Source organism: Ranitomeya imitator, chromosome 4 (genome assembly GCF_032444005.1).
Source record: "Ranitomeya imitator isolate aRanImi1 chromosome 4, aRanImi1.pri, whole genome shotgun sequence".
Taxonomy (NCBI): Eukaryota; Metazoa; Chordata; class Amphibia; order Anura; family Dendrobatidae; genus Ranitomeya; species Ranitomeya imitator.
The window spans coordinates 28,289,521-28,312,834 of NC_091285.1; the positions used below are offsets into that span (position 1 = coordinate 28,289,521).

Sequence of the window (23,314 nt, forward strand, 5' to 3'; positions counted from 1 at the left end):
CTCTCAGGTAGTGTTATATAGGACCCCATTACAGAGACCGGCCCCCATAACATTAGTGATGTAACTTGGTCTCTGTGTATACAGCGCCCCCTATAGTCAGCCCCTGGTCCTGCAGCAGCTGGCGCCATGTGTATAGCAGATAAGACACTTCATTATGTGCCGGATCAGCAGCCAAGTCTGGAATATTGAGTGTCGGCGATCACTCTCATCATTGTCACTGTGTAGGGTGAAGTGCACACAAATAAAACACACAACACAATATATTATTTGTAATTTTTTTTTTTATTGAAATAGCAATAAGCAACAGTGTAATGAAAATATTACCGGCCCTTTAATAAATAAAAGGTCTCAATGACTCTCAGGTCAGGCCCGATGGAGACCACAGAACTTGCTGCAGACATTACGGACCTGATGAGAACCACTGGACCCAAAGATCCAGAGGAAGGCGAAGAAACCCCCCCTCAGGGGGGAAAAAAATTCCTTCCTGACCCCAATTCTGGCGATCGGATATCTCCCTGGATCTCGTCTGTCCTGCTGCATATTGCTGTACGTAATTATAAGCCCAGAAGAGCCGACCCTGGAAAGAAAGACATGCAACCTGCTCATAGGAGCTCACAATCTAGTACAGTATATATTTTTTTTTACAGGTGACAAGGGCTTCAATGGATTAGGAGTAAGGTGAGTATAACTGTGTTTTTATTTTTAAATAAATGTGTAAACCAGAGTGTTTTGTACTATTTCAGATAAAGGACTTTATTCTGTCTGTGTGCCTATTTCCAAACTTACTATAAGGTTAGTAATGGAGGCATCTTATAGACGCCTCTCCATTACTAATCCGTGGGCTTGATGTCACCTGACAGCTTACATCAACCCCAAAAATATTACCCCACTTGCCACCGCCACAGGGCAAGTGGAAAGAGTGAGGCTAAATGCCAGATTTGGCACATCTTATAGATGCGCCATTTTTTGGGCAACTGAGGGCTGATGTTGGTAGCCTGGGAGGGGGGCAATATTCCTTGCCCCTTCACAGGCTATTAATATGAGCCCACAGCTGTCTGTTTAGTCTTTGCTGCTTTGAATTTACATAATTTTTTTTCTGGGGTCCCTGTAAATTCACCAGGAAAGGCTAAGCAAACAGCTGTGAGCTTTATTATTATCATAGCCTCGGAATCTTATAGGATATTGTCCCTTGTCCCAGATTATTAGCATCAGCCCTCCGGTTGTGGGCATTCCCCCTGCTGGTTATGAAAATTGCCATTGTTTTAATTTAATTCTTTATTTTACCCAGGAGCTACGCAGGTCCTGCTTAATGCAACTTCCATCATTATCACTTGGTCGCGCTGATCACGGAAACCAAGCGACAATGATGAGAGCCACCTTCAGCAGCCGGCACCTGGGAACAGCACAACCTGTACTGCTTCTTCCGAGGTTCCGGTACATGTCATCAGTGTGCATGTGTGTGGCACGCATTTTGTCCCTGCTTCGCAAAAAAAATGTACATGTTTGCAGGTTCTTCACATGGAAACATGTGAAAAACCTGACATGTGCACACCACCATTGAATACAATGGGTGTGCGTGCGTGCGTGCGTCCGTATTTGCGGTCCTTAAAAAACGGACTGAATATGGACATAAAAAATGGATGTGTGAAGAAGGCTTTAGAATAAAGGCTGGTCTGCAGCATTTGTGGAAATGCCAAGTGTTGATCTTGCGTCGATGACCAATCACAAGAATAGGTCATCAATATCTTGTGACCGGATGATCTCTGTGAGACTGATGAGTGGTAAAGGACAGGATGACTAGTAGGTAATAAATAATTTCCCGTCTTCCAATGTCTGAATGAGTCCTGGAGAGGTCGCTACTTCACCCAGCAGAAACAGCTGATTGTTGGTGGCTGTAGCTGCCCATTGCCTGCGAATCCACATTAAAGGAAGGGGTTGTCTAGATAGTTCAACCGATGTAAGGCCATGTTCACACATTATGGTCCCGATTCATCAGGACTGGTGTTTTGTACTTCAGTCTCAATGAAGATTAAGCTAGAGTATTCAGTTGCCGTGCACCACCATTCAAAATGTTATGGCTGTAGCACATTTTTTGTACATAACTTAAACTACTTTTGTGGCGTAAATTATAATTAATTTTGTAAGGTAGGCTAAGCTCTGTCTACTTTCCAAAAAGCTGCTGGAGCAAAAAAAAAAATTTTGTGCAATTTCGAGTTTTGAAATTTGTTTTGTGATATTTGACAGATTTTTTTTCTGGACACAGTGAAGACACAACAAATTTTGATCCAATTCGTGGATCAAAATCACCCATATATGTCCAAGCGTCTATTCATATCATCAGTGTGGAAACTGTTTCTCTTGTATGCAAAAGAAATAAAATAAAATGATAATTACTTACCGGTAATTTGATTTTCCTGAAACCTATGACAGCATCTGAGAGAGTGGAATCCACCCCTATCACTGGACAGGAAGCCAAGGGCACAAAATAAAAAGACAACTTCCACTCCTCCTTCAATGTTGTTTCCTCTCCTTTGGATATAAGAGTCTTGAGCAGATGGCTGGAGGAGCTGTGAATCATAGTGTGCTCTTTTTTCAGCTGTCGGTTCTGGCCTCGTGTGTTCAGACACCCACCTCGGTTCTGGCCTCTTGTCTCTGTTGTTTGGCCACCCACCTCGGGTCTAAGCTCATGTCTTGAGTCGCCTGCCTTTGGGTCTGGTCTTGTGTGTTGGGCTTCCCACCTCGGGTCTGGCCTCGTGTCTTGTGTATTAGGCCACCCGCATTGCGCCTGGTCTAGTGTCTTGTATGCCTTGTGTCTCTTGTGTTGGGCTGCCCGCCTCGGGTCTGGTCTCGTGTCTCGTGTGTTGGTCCTCCCACCTTGGGTCTAGGCTTGTGTTTTGTGTGTTGGGCCGCCCACCTCGGGTCTGGCCTCGTGTCTCATGCATTGGGCCGCTGAACTGGTCTGGCCTAGTGTCTTGTGTGTTGGGCCGCGCGCCTCGGGTCTGGCCTCGTGTGTCATGTGTTCATCTGTCAACCTTGGGTCTGGCCTTGTGTCTCTATTGTTTGGCCGCCTGCCTCGGGTCTGGAGCCGTGTTTCATGTGTTTTACTCTAGTTTGCGTTTTTTTCGTTGGAGCTCCAAATCAATGGAGACATTATCTTGATTGAATGATATCTAAAACTTTCACAATCTACTTTTCTTAAGCACTATCTATCGAATTAGGATATTCTTGGTATAAGATCTTAAGGTACCGTCACACTAAGCGACGCTGCAGCGATACCGACAACGATGTCGATCGCTGCAGCGTCGCTGTTTGGTTGCTGGAGAGCTGTCACCGGGTAACCAGGGTAAACATCGGGCCGCGCTTAGTAACCCGATGTTTACCCTGGTTACCGTTGTAAACCGGCGCTCACCAGTCAGTGCGGGAAGGTGACGGCGGGGGACCTGACCAGACACCGGGAATGTAAGTATGTAGTGTTTGTTTTTTTACATTTACAACGGTAACCAGGGTAAACATCGGGTTACTAAGCGCAGCCCTGCGCTTAGTAACCCGATGTTTACCCTGGTTACCAGTGACGACATCGCTGGATCGGCGTCACGCACGCTGATTCAGCGATGTCAGCGGGAGATCCAGCGACAAAATAAAGAGCTGGACTTTCCCCAGCGACCAACGATCTCCCAGCAGGGGCCTTATCGTGGTCGCTGTCACACATAACGATTTAGTTAACGATATCGTTGGTACATCACAAAAAGCAACGATATCGTTAACGATATCGTTATGTGTGACGGTACCCTTACAGTGGTGCTCCCTGCCTATCAGATGATTCCTTGCTCATCGTCTCGTAGGTGCTATCATGGGTGAGTAGAAAAATAATAATTACTTAATGATAATTTGATTTTCCTGAAACCCATGACAACACCCCTGTTTCTTCCCTCCCTCTGGCTTGTGGTTGGTGGTGGTTCTCAATCTTCGCCTCTTACAATGAAGAATGGGCTTGAGTGAATGTATAAATAATAACAAGGACGATGATAAATTTGGCGACTCTTACTTGATTTTTTGGAAACCACATTAAAGGAGGAAGTGGGAGTGTTTCTTCTCCTTTGGATGTAAGAGTCTTGATCATACAGCTGGGGCAGCTGTGAATCATGGCCTGCTCTATCTCAGCTGCCGGTTCTGGCCTAGTGTGTTCAGCCGCCCACCTCCGTTTCGGCTTCATGTCTCTGTTGTTGGGCCACCGAACTCGGGTCTAGGCTCGTGTCTTGGGCCTCCCAACTCGGGTCTGGCCTAGTGTCTTGTGTGCTGAGCCATCCGCCTCTGGCCTGGCCTCTTGGTGTCTCATGGGTTGGGCCGCCCGCCTCAGGTCTGGCCTTGTGTCTCGTGTGTTGAGCCACCTGCCTTGGGTCTAGGTTCGTGTCTAGTGTGTTGGGCTGCCTGCCTTGGGTCTGGCCTTGTGTCTTGTGTGTTGTGCCATCCGCCTCGGGTCTGGCCTCGTTTCTGGTGTATTGGGTCACCCGCCTCGGATCTGGCCTCATGTCTAGTGTGTTAGGCCGCCCGCCTCGGGTCTGGCCTCATGTCTCTTTTGTTGGGCTGCCAGCCATGGGTTTGGATCTGTGTCTCGTGTGTTTTACTCTTGTTGGTGCTTTTTTGTTGGAGCTCCAAATCAATAGACATTATCTTGATTGAATGATATCTAAAACTTTCACAAGCTACTTTTCTAAAGCACTATCTATTGAACTAGGGTTACTAGGATAGTCTTGGTGTAAGATCTTACAGCGGTGCTCCCCTTCAAACTGTCAGGGTCTGAAAACACAAAATGATTCAGGTTATGAACTTTGTACATTCTGTTCGAATTGTGATATCATGGAATGTTGATGATGTCAAAACTACCCAAAAATGGAGTCGTATGAAGATGTCCCAACTTGACCACACCCTATTTATATACCTTATTAGAGTATATGGATGTTATAGAGGATGAGCTCCACTGAATACTTCCATAGTGGGGATACAACACAAAGAGGCGTTTGTATTATTACATTGTCATCCACCTACTATAGGGGGACAAGGAAAACTTTTTCCTGTAGGGGTCGCTACGTCGCCAGCAATAAAGCAACTAATTGCTAGGGGTTTTAGCTGCCATATCTGTTAATATCAACTGATCGTCAGCGACTCCTCATTTAGGGAAGGTGTTGTCCTGAAAATGTCTTATTACAGAGTGATTCTGGAAATCCACGATAAATCCGTTGGATATTCTAGAAGTATACCAGAGTTTAAATGTAAAGAGCGGCCTACCTGGACTCGTCCCCTTCCAGCTGTCAGGTCCTAGTGATACAAGATGGCTCCAGTGCAGAACTTCAGACATTCTACACCAATTGTGTTGTCACGTGATGTCTACGATGTCATGAGCCTTGTGATGTCATCATCGCTGTCACTGTTATTTACAACCGCAAGAAAAAGTTGATTTAGTTGTTTAAAAAAACAAAACATGGTGGATAATTACAGCTTGTGATACTGCTATTGTTGTTTGGGGGTATTACTTGTGTCCTGCTCCACCTTCCTCCTTCACTGGACTTTATATGGACAATTCACAAACGCGGCCTATATAATATATAGTTAATCACTAGATGTAACATTCTAAATACCGCAAAATAGTGCAATTAAAACATCCAACATCCAACATCCAGTCCATGTATGAGTTTTATCCGGGGGACGATGCCTCTGCAGTATACCGTGGCGGATAATGGGTAAAGTGGGGGCTCGCTCCGCTTTGTATCACCTGTCCACCTATGTCCGTGCCCTAGAAACAAGTAATTACTTTCCAATTATGTGTTGAGTGTTCGAGTCCAGTGCATTAAAGGAACAGAACGAGGCTGGGATTTTCAAAAAGGCCCTTTTCCTTTTTTTCTGGCTTTTGTGGCTAATTAAAGAGACGGTTGCTAAGCGATGACGAGAAGCATCACTGCCGGGCTCTAATGCACGCTCGTTTTTTTCCTCTACCTTTAACATCTAGGTTCTTGACCAGACTTTGAGGTTTCCACAAGAAGAAGACGGTGCGATGGCCGCCCTAGATGATTCTACAACACTACAAGTCAAGCGCAGGTCGCCAGGACCGGAGGCATCAAAAGATGGAGTCAGAGGGACAAAAGGGCAAGAGCCGGGGCCGCAGGCAATGCTGGGGAAGGCACGGGAGTTTTTCCGGATTTGTGATATTGAGGATAAAGGCTGCATCACAAGAGGTGACATGCAGGTAAGAGCGCGAGGAGACGGAGGGCGTCCGACACGCAGACTGCAGGGGAAGAGTGCGGAGAAAGATTTATTTCATCTCAGTTGTAAGAAAAAAGTTAGTAAAAAAAAGTTTCTTTAACATACACTATTTCAATTTCTTTCTCTTTCTTTCTTTCTTTCTTTCTTTCTTTCTTTCTTTCTTTCTTTCTTTCTTTCTTCCTTCCTTCCTTCCTTCCTTCCTTCCTTCCTTCCTTCCTTCCTTCCTTCCTTTCTTTCTTTGTTTTTTCTTTCAGAAACTACCATTCTATCTATATAATATCTATTATGCATATTCTTAATTTGTTTTGTCTTTCTTTTTTCTCTCCTTTTGTTTGTTTCTTTTCTTCTTTATGTCCTTTTTTTCTATTTAAATCTGCCATTCTAATTCTCTATGTAATATCTATTATGTATATTATCAATTTGTATCATCTTTCTTTTTTTTACTCTTTTTCTTTCTTTCTTTCTTTCTTTCTTTCTTTCTTTCTTTCTTTCTTTCTTTCTTTCTTTCTTTCTTTCATTCATTTTTCTTTCTTTCTTCCTTCCCTTCTTTCTTTCTTTCTTCCTTCCCTTCTTTCTTTCTTTCTTTCTTTCTTTCTCATTTTTCTTTCTTTCTTCCTTCCTTCCTTTTTCTTTCTCTTTCTTTCTTTCTTTCTTTCTTTCTTTCTTTCTTTCTTTCTTTCTTTCTTTCTTTCTGTCTTTCTGTTCCTCTGTTTCTCTTTTTCTTTCTTTCTATTATAATATATATTTATCTACATAATGTCTCTATATATTATCAATTTGTATCTTCTTTCATTTCTCTCATCTTTTTCTTTCTCTTTTTCTTTCTTTCATTCATTTTTCTCTTTCTTTCTTCCTTCCTTCCCTTCTTTCTTTCTTTCTTCCTTCCCTTCTTTCTTTCTTTCTCATTTTTCTTTCTTTCTTTCTTCCTTCCCTTCTTTCTTTCTTTCTTTCTTTCTCTCTTTCTTCTTTCTTTCTTTCTGTCTTTCTGTTCCTCTGTTTCTCTCTTTTTCTTTCTTTCTATTATAATATATATTTATCTACATAATGTCTCTATATATTATCAATTTGTATCTTCTTTCATTCTTTCCTTTCTCTCTCTCATCTTTCTCTTTCTTTCTCTTTTTCTTTCTTTATATTATAATATATAATTGTATTTATCTATGTAACATCTATTGTGTATATTATCAATTTGTCTCATGTTTTTCTTTTTTTTTCTCTCCTTTTTTCCTTTTTTTCTTTCTTTCTTTCTTTCTTTCTTTCTTTCTTTCTTTCTTTCTTTCTTTCTTTCTTTCTTTCTTTCTTTCTTTCTTTCTTTCTTTCTTTCTTTCTTTCCCTATCATTCTATTTATCTATGTAATGTCTGTTATGCAAATTATCAATTTGTCTCATGTTTTTCCTTCTTTCCTTCCTTCATAATCTATTATTCCATCTATTTTTCTATGTAACGCCTGTTATGTATATTATCAATTTGTCTCATGTCTTTCTTTTTTTCTTTCTTTCGTTTTATACGTTTCTCTTTTTTTTTTCTCTTTCCTTCCTGCTTTCTTTCATGTTTGTTTCTTTTAAAATCTATCTATGAATTATAAAATAATAACTTATCAATATCTCTACTTCTTTATCTATCGTCCTCACACCTACAGTGGATATAAGAAGTCTACACGCCTCTTTCCAAAGCCAAGAAGAATTATTTTAGAACTTTTTCCACCTTTAATGTGACCCATAATCTGTACATATCAATTGGGAAACAAGCTGAAATCTTTATTGGGTGAAAAAGGAAAAATAAAGAACTAAAATAATGTGGTTGCATAAGTATGTACACCCTTAAACTAATACATTGTTGAAGTCCTCTTTGAATTTCTGACAGCATTGAGTCTTTCTGGGTAGGAGTCTATCAGCATGGCACATGTAGAATTGGCAATGTTTGCCCACTCTTCCTTGCAGTAGCTCCAAATCTTTCAGATTGTGAGGCATCTCCTGCCCTCTTCAGGTCACCCACTGATTGTCAGTTGGATTCAGATGTGGGCCCTGGCTGAGCCTTTCCAAAACTTTGACGATCTTCTTATTGCAAAGCCATTCTTTGTTGATTTGGAGGTGGGCTTAGGGACTTTGTTGTGCTGAAAAGTAAAATTCCTCTTGATCTTCAACTTCTTAGCAGAGGCCTGTAGGATTTGTTGGAAAACTTTTTATAATTCTCTTCACCTTGACTAAAGTCCCTGTTATTCCCGCCGATCAACAGCGCCAAATCACAATGCTGCCTCCACCATGCTTCACTGTGGGTATGGTGTTCTTTTGGTGATGTGCAATGTTAGCTTTGCACCATGTATAAGGGTGGTGGACAATTGTTGCCTCGTTCCTACCCCCTGAAGACACCAATCGCATGATGTGTTGTATTGTAATAGGAATAATGTCTTGCGTCTTCTATAAATTTCATGATCATGTCAGGTGAATTGCATTACATTGTGATGTTTGCCTGTGTAATGTATAGTGTGCAGTGATGTAAGATAAGTAATGTAATGCATAGTGTAAGGTGTATAGTTTGACTGTAGGTAGCTGGGCTGTGGCAAAGTAGGGAGAAACAGTGTTCCCTGAACATACCTTTTGGAATTATGGCCAAAAAAGTTCAATCTTCGTCTCATCAGAGCATAACAGATCTTCCCACATGCTTATGGCAGATTTTATGTAGGTTTTAGCAAAATATAATCACACTTAGATGATTTTCATTGTAAGAAAAGGCTTCTGCCTTGATACCCTACCCCACAAACCAGACATATGCAGAATACAGGAAATTATTGTCGCATGCAGGACTCAACCAGCACTTGTCAGATATTCCTGCAGCTCCTTTAATGTTGTTGTAGGCCTCTTGGCAGCTTGCTGGACCAATTTCTGTCTTGTCTTTGAATCCAATTTTGAGGGATGTCCACTTTTAGGTAATGTCACTATTCCAAACTTAACCCACTTCTTAATGACGTCTTCACAGTGCCTTTAACATTTTCTTGTACCCTTCTCCTGAATAATTACTTTCAACAATGAGATCCCTTTGCTGTGTTGTCAGCTGTTTATGGACCATGGCTTTTGTTGTAAATGCAACTGAGAAAACATCAGGAATATCTTCTTAAAACAGCAAAATTTTATATAGGGTTAATCAGAATCACTGTAAAGGATGGCAGCTGTGTACTGACTAATATGTAACATGAGTATAAATGTGCTATTTCTGAACACAACCCAATTATAAGAGGGTCTTCTCACTCTTTTAGATTTGTTATTTTGGGTCTCCCCCTCAAAATTATTTTAGTTTGTTTCTCGATGGATTTGCTCAGATTATGGACAACATTAAAGGTGGAAAAAGTTGTGGAATGATTCTTCTTGGTATGTTTTTTTTACCTAACAAAAAAAAACAGGATTTTAACAGGTCTGTGTAGACTTTTTATATCCACTGTATGTGTGTAAATATGTTGTTGGATTCAGTAGTTGAGGCATACAGGCTCGGACTGGCACACCGGACAATCGGTAAATTCTCCGGTGGGCCCTGATTCTGACAGATTCTCTCGTCTCAGTATACAGCACATATGCTACGTGCCCGGTATCCTTTGGGGTGTCCGTCAGCAACTTCCTGACAAATACTACAATTCGAGTGTGAACCTAGCCTTAGTTATAAACTTTATAGTGGATCCCTAGGGTCAGTTCTACTGGTGGGCCGTAAGCTGGAGGTAGAGGACGTAGAGATAAAGTCTTGGTGTGACCCTCCCATACTGTTGCCATAGGTGAATAAAAAGCAATAGGATAGGTCAAGACCCCGACCTTCTACAGGTGTATCCTGACGTGGACCTGAGACCACAGCACCCAAGTATTGATCAGCATAGGCGTAAAGCAAACATGGTATTCCGGGAAATACGGTGGATCCTCATTGAGTCAAGGACCATTTCAATCCATTTTCTGATTTTATCAAGATTCTTAACAGTAGGAATAATTGATAATATTGATTTTTCTATTACTTTTTTATCATTAGGAAAATACTGTTCTATCAAGAATGACAACATTTTTTTATTGCATACATATCCCTCCACACAAGACACCTGACCTGTAGAAACTTATGATCTACCTAAATCCCCCATACTTCCTTCGATGCTCATATCAGTCTGATATGTCCAAAACCTGTGCCAATACTCAAGTTCTGAAACATGCCATCCACTTTTCTAAAATGGGCGGTGCCTATTCATCAACTGCCAGTGCTATAGGTGCTAGAACTTCCTTTTCTACCCTTCCCCGCCTGCACGTTCATGGGGATGTCAAGAAAACTTTATTATATCTGAGCTCATAAAGGATTTTGGACCCTTTGCTTTTGATCCAAATCGATGGATTTGTGTGTCTTGTTTTACCGTTTTTTTTACACCGGTTTTCATCTCTTTTAGAGGCTTCATAAAGAGCTACCTCTGAGCTTTGAAGAACTGGAAAAAGTTTTCGATACTCTGGATTCTGATGGGAATGGATATCTGTCACTGGAAGAATTCACTACAGGATTTAGTGAGTGTTTTCCAAGTCTTGGGGGAATAAAGTGCTGAAAAAAATGACATTTTAAAGGGAATGTGTCATAAGAAAATGACCTGCAGTTAAAGTCATTTTATTTTAAATTTATTTTTTGTAAATGTTTTCTTTTTTTTATATCACAATTTGTATTTAACCCTTTCCATCCGCAGCTGATCTTTGTTTTTGTGCTTTTTTTTTTACCTCCCCTTCTTCACAAAGCTTTACTTTTTTTTTTTTTACTTTTTCATCCTCATAGTTGTAGGATGCCTCGTTTTTATTGGCAGATGAAGTGTAATTTTGAATGACACCATTAATTTGACCATATGATGTGATAAAGTGTGGAGAAACTAGGAAAATAAATTCAATTCTTCCAATTTGTTTTTCTTCTATTTTTTTATTTTTATGGAGGGGTTCTTTTTATGCCCTGCATGGTAACAATGACTCTGATTTATGATATTCTAGATCAGTACAATTACGGCAATACCAAACTTATATATATAGTGTATATACGTATATATATATATATATATATATTTTATTTTTTGTCTGTTTTGTTTTGTTTTTTTACTAGACAAACTATACTCACAAGTTTGGAAAAAAAAAATTTGGGATGTTTGTGTCGCCATATTCCGAGACCAGTAACCATTTTTTTTTCATTGATTGAGCTGGACTTGGTCTTGTTTTTTGCGTGACGAGATTACGATTTTATTTATATTTTTGGCTATATATGATCCTTTCATCTGTTTTTATCATGCATCATACACCTGTAAAGGAGAGGAAAAGATGTCCATACCCCCCTTTGAAGATCTTATAGTGATATCATGCATTCCCAAGTTTTAAAGTCGTTTTACCTATTTTGGGGCCTGGGTCGCTTAGCTAACCAGTGGACAGGGTTAACTATTGGGGTCAACCCATTACGGGAGGAGTTAAGTTGGCTTAGGAGATTCAGTTTCTGTTTGTGAGGCAGATAGGGTAAAATATTGAAAAGGGAAGGACCTATGGTCTAGCAGACCGACATCAATAAAGGTACCTTCACACATAACGATTTCGTTAATGATATCGTTGCAACGTCACGCTTTTTGTGACGTAGCAACGATCTGGCTAACGATCTCGTTATGTGTGACAGCGACCAACGATGAGGCCCCTGCTGGGAGGTCGTTGGTCGCTGGGAAATGATCAGGACCTTTTTTTGGTCGCTGATCACCCGCTGTCATCGCTGGATCGGCGTGTGTGACGCCGATCCAACGATGTGTTCACTTGTAACCAGGGTAAATATCGGGTTACTAAGCGCAGGGCTGCGCTTAGTAACCCGATATTTACCCTGGTTACCATTGTAAAAGTTAAAAAAAAAGTACATACTCACATTCCGATGTCTGTCACGTCCCCCGCCGTCAGCTTCCCTGCACTGACTGTCAGCGCCGGCCGTAAAGCAGAGCACAGCGGTGACGTCACCGCTGTGCTCTGCTTTACGGCCGGCGCTAACACAGTCAGTGCGGGAAGCTGACGGCGGGGGACGTGACAGACATCAGAATGTGAGTATGTGCTGTTTTGTTTTTTTTACTTTTACAATGGTAACCAGGGTAAATATCGGGTTACTAAGCGTGGCCCTGCACTTAGTAACCCGATGTTTACCCTGGTTACCCGGGGACTTCGGCATCGTTGAAGACAGTTTCAACGATGCCGAAGTCGTTCCCCTAATCGTTGGTCGCTGGAGAGAGCTGACTGTGTGACAGCTCTCAAGCGACCACACAACGACTTACCAACGATCACGGCCAGGTCGTATCGCTGGTCGTGATCGTTGGTAAGTTGTTTAGTGTAACGGTACCCTAAGGGTGTTGTGTGTGAAGAAGGGAGACCATAGTCAAATAGTAAGTTCTAAGAGTGAACAATATCAAGTGGCAGAAGGATTCCTTATCTCAGGCATGTGGGGGCCTACAGTTAGTGTTATCTATCCTAGATTAGAAGTGGAAGTGTAGCCAGACCTGAGGGTCATAGAGGAGAAGATGACCAGGCTGGGACACGTGTTCGCCTATGGGGAATTGAAGATGCAGTGGCACACCAATGGGTATGTGACCCACATCAACTGCAAGTTAAGAATATTCATGAGAAGTTGTAGAGACACGTCTCAGGGCGTCTGGCCTACTCAAGAGAAGATGGAGGACATTGTGATCTGTTTGTTGACACGTAATGGATGAAATGAGCTGCCTCGTGAAGTTTCTGCCTCAGGATTGTGCAGAAGATGTGTTTTTTAAGTGTCCTGCCTGCTATCTGATCTTTATACATTTCACGAGAGCGTTAAGAAAAGTTTATTTATGCACTCTAGTCTCCCTCATTCATCTCTAATTCATTGGGTCCTGGCCTTCTATGTGACCCGTGAAGGTGTGGGGCAGATTTATACAAGGCAGGTGATGTGATGCCACAAGAAATGTAGCCTCTCAGAGACTCTTAGATGCATTGTGTGATGGGCAAAAAACAACAGCCATTTTGTGCTCTATCTTATTCTTGGACTTATGGATTAATGCATGGTGATGCAGCCTTGGTGATGGATTCATGAAAAGTGAACGTTATGTACTGAGACCTTCAAGTATCTTTCACCACCAAGTGTGTCTAGAAACCATCAGGCATACTGTGCCTCTGCTCTTAGACAAAATATAACATCTTCTATTCAACTGTTACTTTTTGTGATCATTCTTTATTCGAGGATCCACCCTTTACATAATGATAGACCATGTTGTAACCAATGCTGGTTCCTAGGGGACAGAACATAACTATTATTATTATTTATTTATATAGCACCATTGATTCCATAGTGCTGTACATGAGAAGGGGTTACATTCTACAGGATGGTGGAGAAGGAGACAATGGGTTGGGGGGTTGCGGCAGCTTTGGTGTTGGTGAGGGGGTAGCTCCGGTGGTGGTGTGAGGAGGCAGCGGGGTCATTGCAGGCTGTAGGCTTTCTTGAAGAGATGGGTTTCAGGTTTCGTCTGAAGGATCCAAATGTGGTTGATAGTCGGACGTGTTGGGGCACAGAATTCCAGAGGATGGGGGATATTCTGGAGAAGTCTTGTTGGGAGGCGATTAAGTGAGGAGTGACTAAGTGTGGAGGAGAGAAGGAGGTCTTGGGAGGACTGGAGATTACGTGAGGGAAGATAGCGGGAGATTAGGTCAGAGATATATGGAGGAGACAGGTTATGGAAGGCTTTGTAGGTCATTATTAGTAATTTGAACTGGATATGCTGAGGGAATGGGAGCCAGTGAAGAGATTTGCAGAGGGGGGAAGCAGTAAAGTAGCGAGGAGAGAGATGAATTAGTCGGGCAGCAGAATTAAGGTTGGACTAGAGAGTATTAGCAGGGAGGCCACAGAAAAGGATGTTGCAGTAGTCGAGGCAGAAGATGATGAGGGCATGCACAAGCATTTTAGTAGAGTGAGGGTTGAGGAAAGGACGGATTCTGGAGATATTTTTGAGCTGGAAGCGACAGGAGGTGGAAAGAGCTTGGATGTGTGGTTTGAAGGACAGAGCAGAGTCAAGGGTTACTCTGAGGCAGCGGACTTCTGGTACGGGGGGAAGCGTGATGCCATTAATGGTGATAGATAAATCAGGTAAGGAAGATCTGTGAGATGGAGGAAAGATGAAGAGTTCAGATTTGTCCACATTGAGTTTGAGGAAGTGAGAGAAGAAGGAGGATATGGCTGATAGACACTCCGGGATTCTGGAGAGCAGAGAGGTGACGTCTGGGCCAGAGAGGTAGATCTGAGTGTCTCCAGTGTTGTGAGTTCTGTTTTTGGGCTCCCTCTGGTGGTTACTGATGGTACTGGGTGATTTGTGTTCTGCTGTCTCTGGTGTCCACCTGTTCTATTAGGATTTGGGAGTTTCCTATTTAACCAGGCTTTCTTGTCATTTCCCCGCCGGCTATCAAGGTTATCTGAGTGTTTTGTTACCTCAGCTTCTGGCTTCAGTAATCTTCAGGACAAGCTAAGTTTTGATTTTCTTGTTCCACGTTTTGCTTTATTTTTGTCTTGTCCAGCTTGCATATAATTTTCTCTTTGCTGCTGGTTGCTTTAGTGGGCTGTAATTGCTCCTCATGTTCCATGAGTTGGAACATGAGTTCAAGTAATTACAGGATGGTTTTTTGAAGGGTTTTTTGCTGACCGCGCAGTTTACTTTTGTATCCTCTGCTATCTAGTTTTAGTGGGCCTCATTTTGCTGAATCTGTTTTCATACTGTGTATGTGCCTTCCTCTCATTTCACCGTCATTATATGTGGGGGGCTGCTATTTCTGTGGGGTATTTCTCTGGAGGCAAGAGAGGTCTGTGTTTCTTCTAATAGGGGAAGTTAGATCTTCGGCTGGTGCGAGATGTCTAGGATCAACGTAGGCACGTTCCCCGGCTATTGTTATTTGTGTGTTCAGGTTTAGGGTCGCGGTCAGCTCAGGTTCCATCACCCTAGAGCTCGTTGGTGCTTGTCCTTTTGTGATTCCCTGCCATTGGAATCATGACACTCCAGCATACAGGTGGTACTGGAATCCATGGGACTTTATGAGTTGTCCCAGGCCAAGTGTATAGGTTGAGAAGAGTAAGGGACCTAGAACAGAGCCTTGGGAGACTCCAACAGAGAGAGGGTGGGATGAGGAGGTAGTGTGGGAGTGGGAGACGCTGAATGTGCGGTTGGAAAGGTACGAGGAGATCCAGGATAGGGCGAGGTCTTTGATGCCAAAGGAAGAGAGGATCTGTAGTAGGAGGCAGTGGTCAACTGTGTCGAAAGCACAGGACAGGTCTAGAAGGAGGAGTACAGAGTATTGTCTGTTAGCTTTGGCGGTAAAGTAGGTCGTTAGTAATTTTGGTCAGGGCTGTCTCAGTGGAATGATAGGGGCGGAAACCAGATTGTAGATTGTCAAAGAGCAAGTTAGATGAGAGGTGGGAGGAAAGTTCAGCGTAGACGTGCTGCTCCAGGAGTTTGGAAGCGAAAGGGAACAGTGATACTGGGCGATAGCTGGACCTAGCGGTTGGGTCTAGGGATGGCTTTTTAAGGATAGATGTGACTGTGGCATGTTTGAAAGCAGAAGGGAAGGTGCCAGAAGTAAGTGATAGATTAAAGAGATGGGTTAGTGATGGGATAAGTGTAGTGGTGAGGTTGGGGAGGAGGTGGGAGGGGATGGGGTCTAGTGCACAAGTAGTCAGGTGTGATTTGGAGAGGAGACAATGAAGCTCCCCTTCAGTGATGTTGGACAGGGTGGTTATGGGGTTTGGGCATTGGTCTGGTATACAAAGGGGTTGTGGTGGTTGAACAATGAACACTTGCCTTGTTTGGGCGATCTTATTTTTGAAGTGTGTGACAAAGTCCTCAGCAGAGATGAGGGAGGTTGGAGGGGGCAGTGGTGGGTGGAGGAGGGAGTTAAAAGTTTTGAATAACTGTTTGTATTTAGAGGATAGGGAGGATACAAGGGTTTTGAAGTAGGCCTGTTTAGCAGAGGGGAGGGCAGATTTGAAAGCGAGCGCTGCCTGTTTGAATGCAGTGAAGTCATCTTGTGAATTTGTTTCCTTCCAATGCCGCTCTGCAACCCTGGACACTTGCAGGAGCTTTTTAGTTATGTTATTGTGCCAAGGTTGTCTATTGAAATGTCGCACTCTGTCATGATTGAGAGGGGCGACCGTGTCAATAGCTAATGCAAGAGTGGCATTATAGAAAGCAGCAGCACTGTCCTTGTCGTGGAGCGAGGATATGGATGCCAGTGGTAGGATAGTCAGAGAGTGTGTGGGTGTCTAGGTGTGCGAGGTTCCGGCGTGGGTGCGCATGTTGCTGGACATGGGTGACAGGTGAGGAGGACAGGGATGCGAAAGTGAGCAGATGGTGGTCAGATAGAGGGAGAGAGGAGGTGGTGAAGTTAGATAGGGTGCAGAAAGGGGGAAGACAAGGTCTAGTGTATATTCGTCTGTGTGGGTGGCTGCGGAGGACCACTGAGTAAGTCCAAAAGATGAAGTAAGGGACAGGAGTTGGGAGGCTGTTGATTGAAGGGTATCAGTAGAGATGTTAAAGTCACCCATGATGATAGAGGGAATGTCAGCAGAGAGAAAGTGAAGGAGCCAGGTAGAGAATTGGTCAAAAAAAGCAGTGGCCGGGCCCAGATGTCGGTATATAACTTCTAATTGGAGGTTGTAGGGAGAGTAGATTTGGATCAAGTGGACTTCAAAAGAGGTGAGGATGAGGGAGGGTAGAGGTGGGATTGGGTTGAAGGTGCAGTTAGTGGAAAGAAGACCCACACCTCCACCATGTCTGTTGCCGGGGTGAGGCGTGTGGGTGAAGTGGAGGCCGCCATAACACAGCGCAGCAGGGGAGGTGGTGTCTGAGGGAGTCAGCCATTTTTCTGTGAGGCCGAGGAAGGCAAGGTTGTGAGAGAGAAAGAGTTCGTGAATCACACGAAGCTTATTGTAGACAGAGCGGGCATTCCAGAGTGCTCCAGAGAGAAGGAGCAGGGGGGTGGGCGTTAAGGGCACGGTTTAAGTTGAAAAGGTTGCGGTAGTTAATATTAGATAGATAGTGGTAGGAGGGGGTAGTAATGGGAGGTATGAGCTGTGGGGGGTCTATCTTCCTTTTCCTTTGAGTCCTTGCCCCCTAAAACCTTGCAATAGGTTACAACATAATTTCAAGCAAACTTAATCTTTGTCCCGTTCTTTTCAATAATTCTACAATAAATTTCCAACTCTCGTCATCCTTAGGACTAATGTAATGTTGCGTTAGAGGGCCTCTCGGACATATTTAATCCATACTGGAGAAAATGTCATTTCTAAAGATGGAACAGTGCATTAATCCTTGGCATCTTATAGTATTTCTAGATGTAGACCTTGAATCCAATGCCATGGTAAATTCCTTGTTTCTTTGCCTGTTGAGTGGGCAGGGTTTTCCTTCTGTGATGCTTGAGCTTTCATCCACACTGCCAGCCAATCAGATGGCATTCCATTTCTGATGTCCCACCCCCGAGGTCTCATAGACAGAGAGAGAACCTGCAGCAGCATCCCGCTATTCCCAGTCTTTTACATAGCATTTTTTTTAGACTAAGGCTAGCTTCATGCTAGCGTTCGGCAGGGCTGCTGACGGCAGCCTTCTTCCTCTGTTAAGCCCCACCCACTTCCCCACCTTTTCCTTCAGCTCTGCCTACGTCTACATGCGTTCTTGGTACCCTATCTTTAACATTGGGTACGCAGGCCATGCGGATGAATGCGGATGCCTCCGCATGCGTCATTTTGAAGCTGCGCCGACTGCAACAAAATCCTAACATGTTGCTTTTGATGCAGGTCAGCACAGTGTCAAGACGACGCATGTGGAGGCATCTGCATACATCCGCATGGCCTGCGTACCCAATGTTAAAGATAGGGTACGCAGGACGCATGCCGACGTAGGTGGAGCTGAAGGAAGAGGTGCGGCAGTGGGCGGGGCTTAACAGAGGAAGAAGGCTTTCATCCGCAGCCCTGCCAAACGCTAGTGTGAAGCCGGCCTAAGGCAGTTTGTGAACATTTACCAAGAAGGGAGACATGTTTCTTATCTGACGGAGTGCCTAATGCGGTAAATTGACCGTTCCAACATCATGAAAATTAGATTCTGGGAAGTTCCAAGTTTTTAGGGTCTTCCTGATGTAATGCTATCACAATCCTCAGCAATCCTCACAATCTGAGCCAATCAGATCCCATTCCACTTCCAGTCTCCCTCCCCTGAGGGCTCATAGACATTGATAGCCTGCAGCAGCATACCCTTCCTCCTCCTAGTCTTCTGTAGAGTGTATTTATCAAAATTTTGGAGACGAAGAATATTTCTGAACAGTGAGGAGAGGCGGGCAAATTATTAACTGTAATAATATATCAAAATTTGTGTCCTTTTTATGACATGTTATAGTCTTTATTTTATAATTATGGTGTGTGGCTGCAGAAATAGTAACTTTATTAATCATTGTGTAAAATTTTGACACTTTTATAGAGGTTTCCGCTTAGCAATACCTTTATACTCACTCATAATGTTAAAAAAAAAATTCTTCGACACAGCCATATGTGACCTTTGTATTGTACCACTTTCATCGTCAATGTTGGACACCAATTTAATTTGAATCAGTGGTCAGTCAACTTTTTGAAATATTTTAGGTCACTTTTTACATGGAGAAGAGACACAGACAAAGGACGCGCCTCGGGGCGACCTTGATGCGCAGCTCGAATTCGAAAACATGTATAAGACCAAATGGGAAGAAAACACTCACGATGTCCAGGAGGAAGATGTGAACACCCAGTTCTACAACCTGATAGATGCTGTGGGAGCAAACAAATTTTTGGAAGAGTAAGTACAGTACATTATGGCATATATGGGTGATCCATTGGTTTTTTTTGGGACCATTGGCAATTAATGGACAAAGCTTCTCAAAATGTTGGCACGACGAGCATATTATCCAGATTCCAGATTCACTTTAGTGGCCACATGGGTAAAAATGGTAGTCAAAAAGTGTTCACAACCCTTGGATGAATGTGAAACCTGGTGATTTATAATGGGCCTGTGTAAATTTGGTGGAATGTAGGGCACCAATGAGAAGGAATATAACTGCTAGATCAGACTACAAGGGCTTGTTTGTAGTCTGTTACCACGGAGACATGGAGCTCTTAAAAAGAGCTGTAGACATAAAACTATAGGAAATTTTTAATGAAAACTATTTGAAAAGTTGCTTTATTTTTCATTTTAGAAACAATAGAATAATAATAAAAAAAAAATTGTGAATTTCCCCTTTAGGTTTCAAAATTGAACACGACGGCTGCCTCAGATTCCTTTTCTATTTTTATTTTCCAGTCACGACATAATTAAACTGTGGGTCATAATTATAGCCGGGGTCCGAATCTAATTAATAATGAAACTATTAACACTTTTCTGTTTGCTACAATACTGGATAATTTTCTAGGCAGCAATTACACGGACCCTCGTAATGACACGACGGCGAGTAGGAAATAAACCAGGCATTTCTTGTCCATTTGAAAGAACATATTATTGGTTTCACGATCGCTGCACAAAATCATTTCCAAAGAAAATCAGTAATTCGCTTTACTAAACACCGGGGTCCGGGAAGGGTTTCTCTTGTTCTAGGATAATACAGGTCATTTTACAGGAGCAGACCATGTTCTCCGGGCCTTTTATTTCCACGGGTATGAGATAAATTTATAGAAAGAATTCATTTAGGCGGTAGGTAATAATTTGGGGTAAATGCGAAACGGAAATTGAACCTATATTATGAGCCCCGATAGAAGATTTACGATTCCGATCTATGGAGAAACCTGTCAGTAAGTGTTTAATTTCCCTGCAGTGCCTCCGCAGGTGAAATGAAGTATTACACAACTCCCATGTTTGGGGAAAGCAGGACATGACAGGTCCTACAGAGCAAGATACACTCTATGTAATCACTCTCCCCTCTGGTCGAAAGATGAGAGTCCTAAATAAGGAACCTACCCATATATTAACACAGAATTCCATATAAAATGTTTAGAACCCCTTGTTAAAGGTTCCCTTGGCCAATAGGTTTCTTGAGAAAGGCAGGAGACTAATCAAATCTCAATGTTCAATCTTGCCCCCCAGCCAAGATGAAATCCTGATTTAAAGGGAATTTGTCAGCAAGTATTTGCTATGTAATCTGAGAGCAGCATGATGTAGAGGCTGAGACCCCGATTCCAGGGATGTGCCACTTACTGGGTTGCTTGCTGTCATTTTGAAACAATCACAGTTTTCTCTGATGCTGATCTAGCAGAGCTCGTAATGCTGAGCTCTGTATAGCCCCGCCCACACTACCGATTGGCTGCTTTCTGTGTACATTGACAGTGGTGAGGGTGGAGATACACAGAGCAGAAGGACTAGGAGGCACAAGACATCTAGTCTTGTAGTGATAATCTCCTGCTGATTTTATTGAAGCAGCAACACAAAGTGACACATCGCTGAAATCAGGCTCTCAGCCCCCACATCATGGTGCTCTCAGATTACATAGCAAAAACCTGGTGATGGGTTCTCTTTAAGCTCCTTAATTAGTAATTGTATGCAGCATAAATATTGTAAACTTGGCTCTTTGTATTCCAGATTCTAAGACAAACTGCTTCTTGACAGCCATATTGGATTCCACGGGGCTAAAATCTGTCACCCGGCCAAGAAGAAAATTTGCTAGTGTGTTTGATTCTAACTAGTGATGAGCGAATATACTCGTTACTCGAGATTTCCCGAGCACGCTCGGGGGTCCTCCGAGTATTTGTAAGTACTCGGAGATTTCGTTTTCATCCCGGCAGCTGAATGATTTACATCTGTTGGCCAGCATAAGTACATTTGGGGGTTGCCTGGTTGCTAGGGAATCCCCACATGTAATTAAGCTGGCTAATAGATGTAAATCATTCAGCTGAGGTGAGGAAAACTAAATCTCCGAGCACTAAAAAGTACTCGGAGGACCCCCGAGCGTGCTCGAGAAATCTGGAGTAACGAGTATATTCGCTCATCACTAATTCTAACATTTCTAAAATAAATGATGCAAGAAATACAGGGGTTCAGTTCCTGTTGATTAGTTCCAACTTCTCTGGTGACATGTTAAGGAGACAGGACTCTTGGGAGAAGGAATGATAATCCTTTTGTTCATTTGAGGGGGAGGCTCCTGCTGCAGCTAGTTGTCTTACAGCAACTCACAAGACAAGCAGGAGGAAGAGAGAGGACATGAGCAATCCAGAGGATTTTTAAATACATTTCTCAACTCCAACTGGACTATTACCAAAGAACGGGAGGACAATAAAGGAGGAAGAGCAGGATTTATATATATATATATATATATATATATATATATATATATATATATATATATATATATATATATATATACATACATATATATATACTAGATGGTGGCCCAATTCTAAAGCATCGGGTAGTCTAGAATATGTATGTATGTCACGCTGTGAGTGGAGGTTAAATTCCACGCCAATATTGCTGATTGGTCGCGGCCAGCCGTAGTATATAGCACAGCCACGTAGTATATAGCACAGCGATGTAGTATATAACACAGCCCACGCAATAGATAGCACAGCCATGTAGTATATAGCACAGCCACGTAGTATATAACACAGCGATGTAGTATATAGCAGCCACTTAGTATATAACACAGCCCACGTAGTATATAGCACAGCGACGTAATATATAGCAGCCACGTAGTATATAGCAGCCACGTAATATATAGCAGCCACGTAGTATATAGCACAGCCATGTAGTAAATAGCACAGCCCATGTAGTATATAGCACAGCAACATAATATATAGCAGCCACGTATTATATAACACAGACAGCCACGTAGTATATAGCAGTCACGTAGTATATAGCAGCCACATAATATATAGCACAGCTACGTAGTATATAGCACAGCCCACCTAGTATATAACACAGACAGCCACGTAGTATATAGCAGAGCCACATAGTATATAGCAGAGCCACATAGTATATAGCAGAGCCACATAGTATATAGCACAGCCACATAGTATATAGCACAACCACATAGTATATTGCACAGCCACATAGTATATAGCACAGCCACATAGTATATAGCACAACCACGCACTATATAGCACAGCCACATAATATATAGCAGCCACATACAATATAGCACAGCCCAAGTAATATATAGCACAGCCCATGCAGTATATAACACAGGCCACGTAGTATATAACAGAGCCCACATAGTATATAACACAGCCCACACAGTATATAACACAGCCCACGTAGTATATATATCATATATAACACAGCCCACATAGTATATATATCATATATAACACAGCCCACGTAGTATATAACACAGCCCACGCAGTATATAACACAGCCCACGTAGTATATAGCACAGCCATGTAGTATATAGCAGCCACATAGTATATAGCAGCCACATAGTATATAGCACAGCCCACATAATATATAGCACAGCCCACGCAGTATATAGCACAGCCCACGCAGTATATAACACAGGCCACATAGTATATAACACAGCCCATGCAGTATATAACACTGCCCACATAGTATATAGAAGCCAGGCAGTATATAAAACAGCCCACATAGTATATAACACGCATCGGGTATTCTAGAATATGCATGTATGTATGTACGTCGTGCTTAGCACAGCCACGTAGTATATAGCACAGCCACGTAGTATATAACTGTTGTGAATTCTGTGGCTGAATTCACTCCTGTGGTCACAAGTGGTACTGCAGCTTCTGAGCTTCCTCCCTCAGGTGTTCTGGTGAGCTCGTTAACTGCTTCATTACTTAACTCCGCCTGATGCTGCTATCCTTGCTCCTTGTCAATGTTTCAGTGTTGGATCTGAGCTTCTCCTGATTGTTCCTGTGACCTGCTGCTCTGTTTAGCTAAGTGCTTTTTGCTTTTTTGTTGCTTTTTTTCTGTCCAGCTTGTCTTTTGTTTTGCTGGAAGCTCTGAGACGCAAAGGGTGCACCGCCGTGCCGTTAGTTCGGCACGGTGGGTTTTTTTTGCCCCCTTTGCGTGGT

At 42.7% G+C, this 23,314-nt stretch overlaps 1 protein-coding gene across 2 annotated transcripts in view; it reads left to right on the forward strand.

Annotated features, from left to right (window-relative positions):
* The window catches only part of CRACR2A (calcium release activated channel regulator 2A), a 118,732-nt gene that overhangs the window by 27,050 nt on the left and 68,368 nt on the right, over window positions 1-23,314 (forward strand). For both annotated transcript variants that reach the window (XM_069763438.1, XM_069763437.1), the window contains exons 2-4: window positions 6,005-6,241; window positions 10,668-10,779; window positions 18,911-19,100. In XM_069763438.1, coding sequence (XP_069619539.1) covers window positions 6,050-6,241; window positions 10,668-10,779; window positions 18,911-19,100 — 494 coding nt within the window. In that variant the 5' untranslated portion in view covers window positions 6,005-6,049. The remainder of the gene's footprint in view (window positions 1-6,004; window positions 6,242-10,667; window positions 10,780-18,910; window positions 19,101-23,314) is intronic.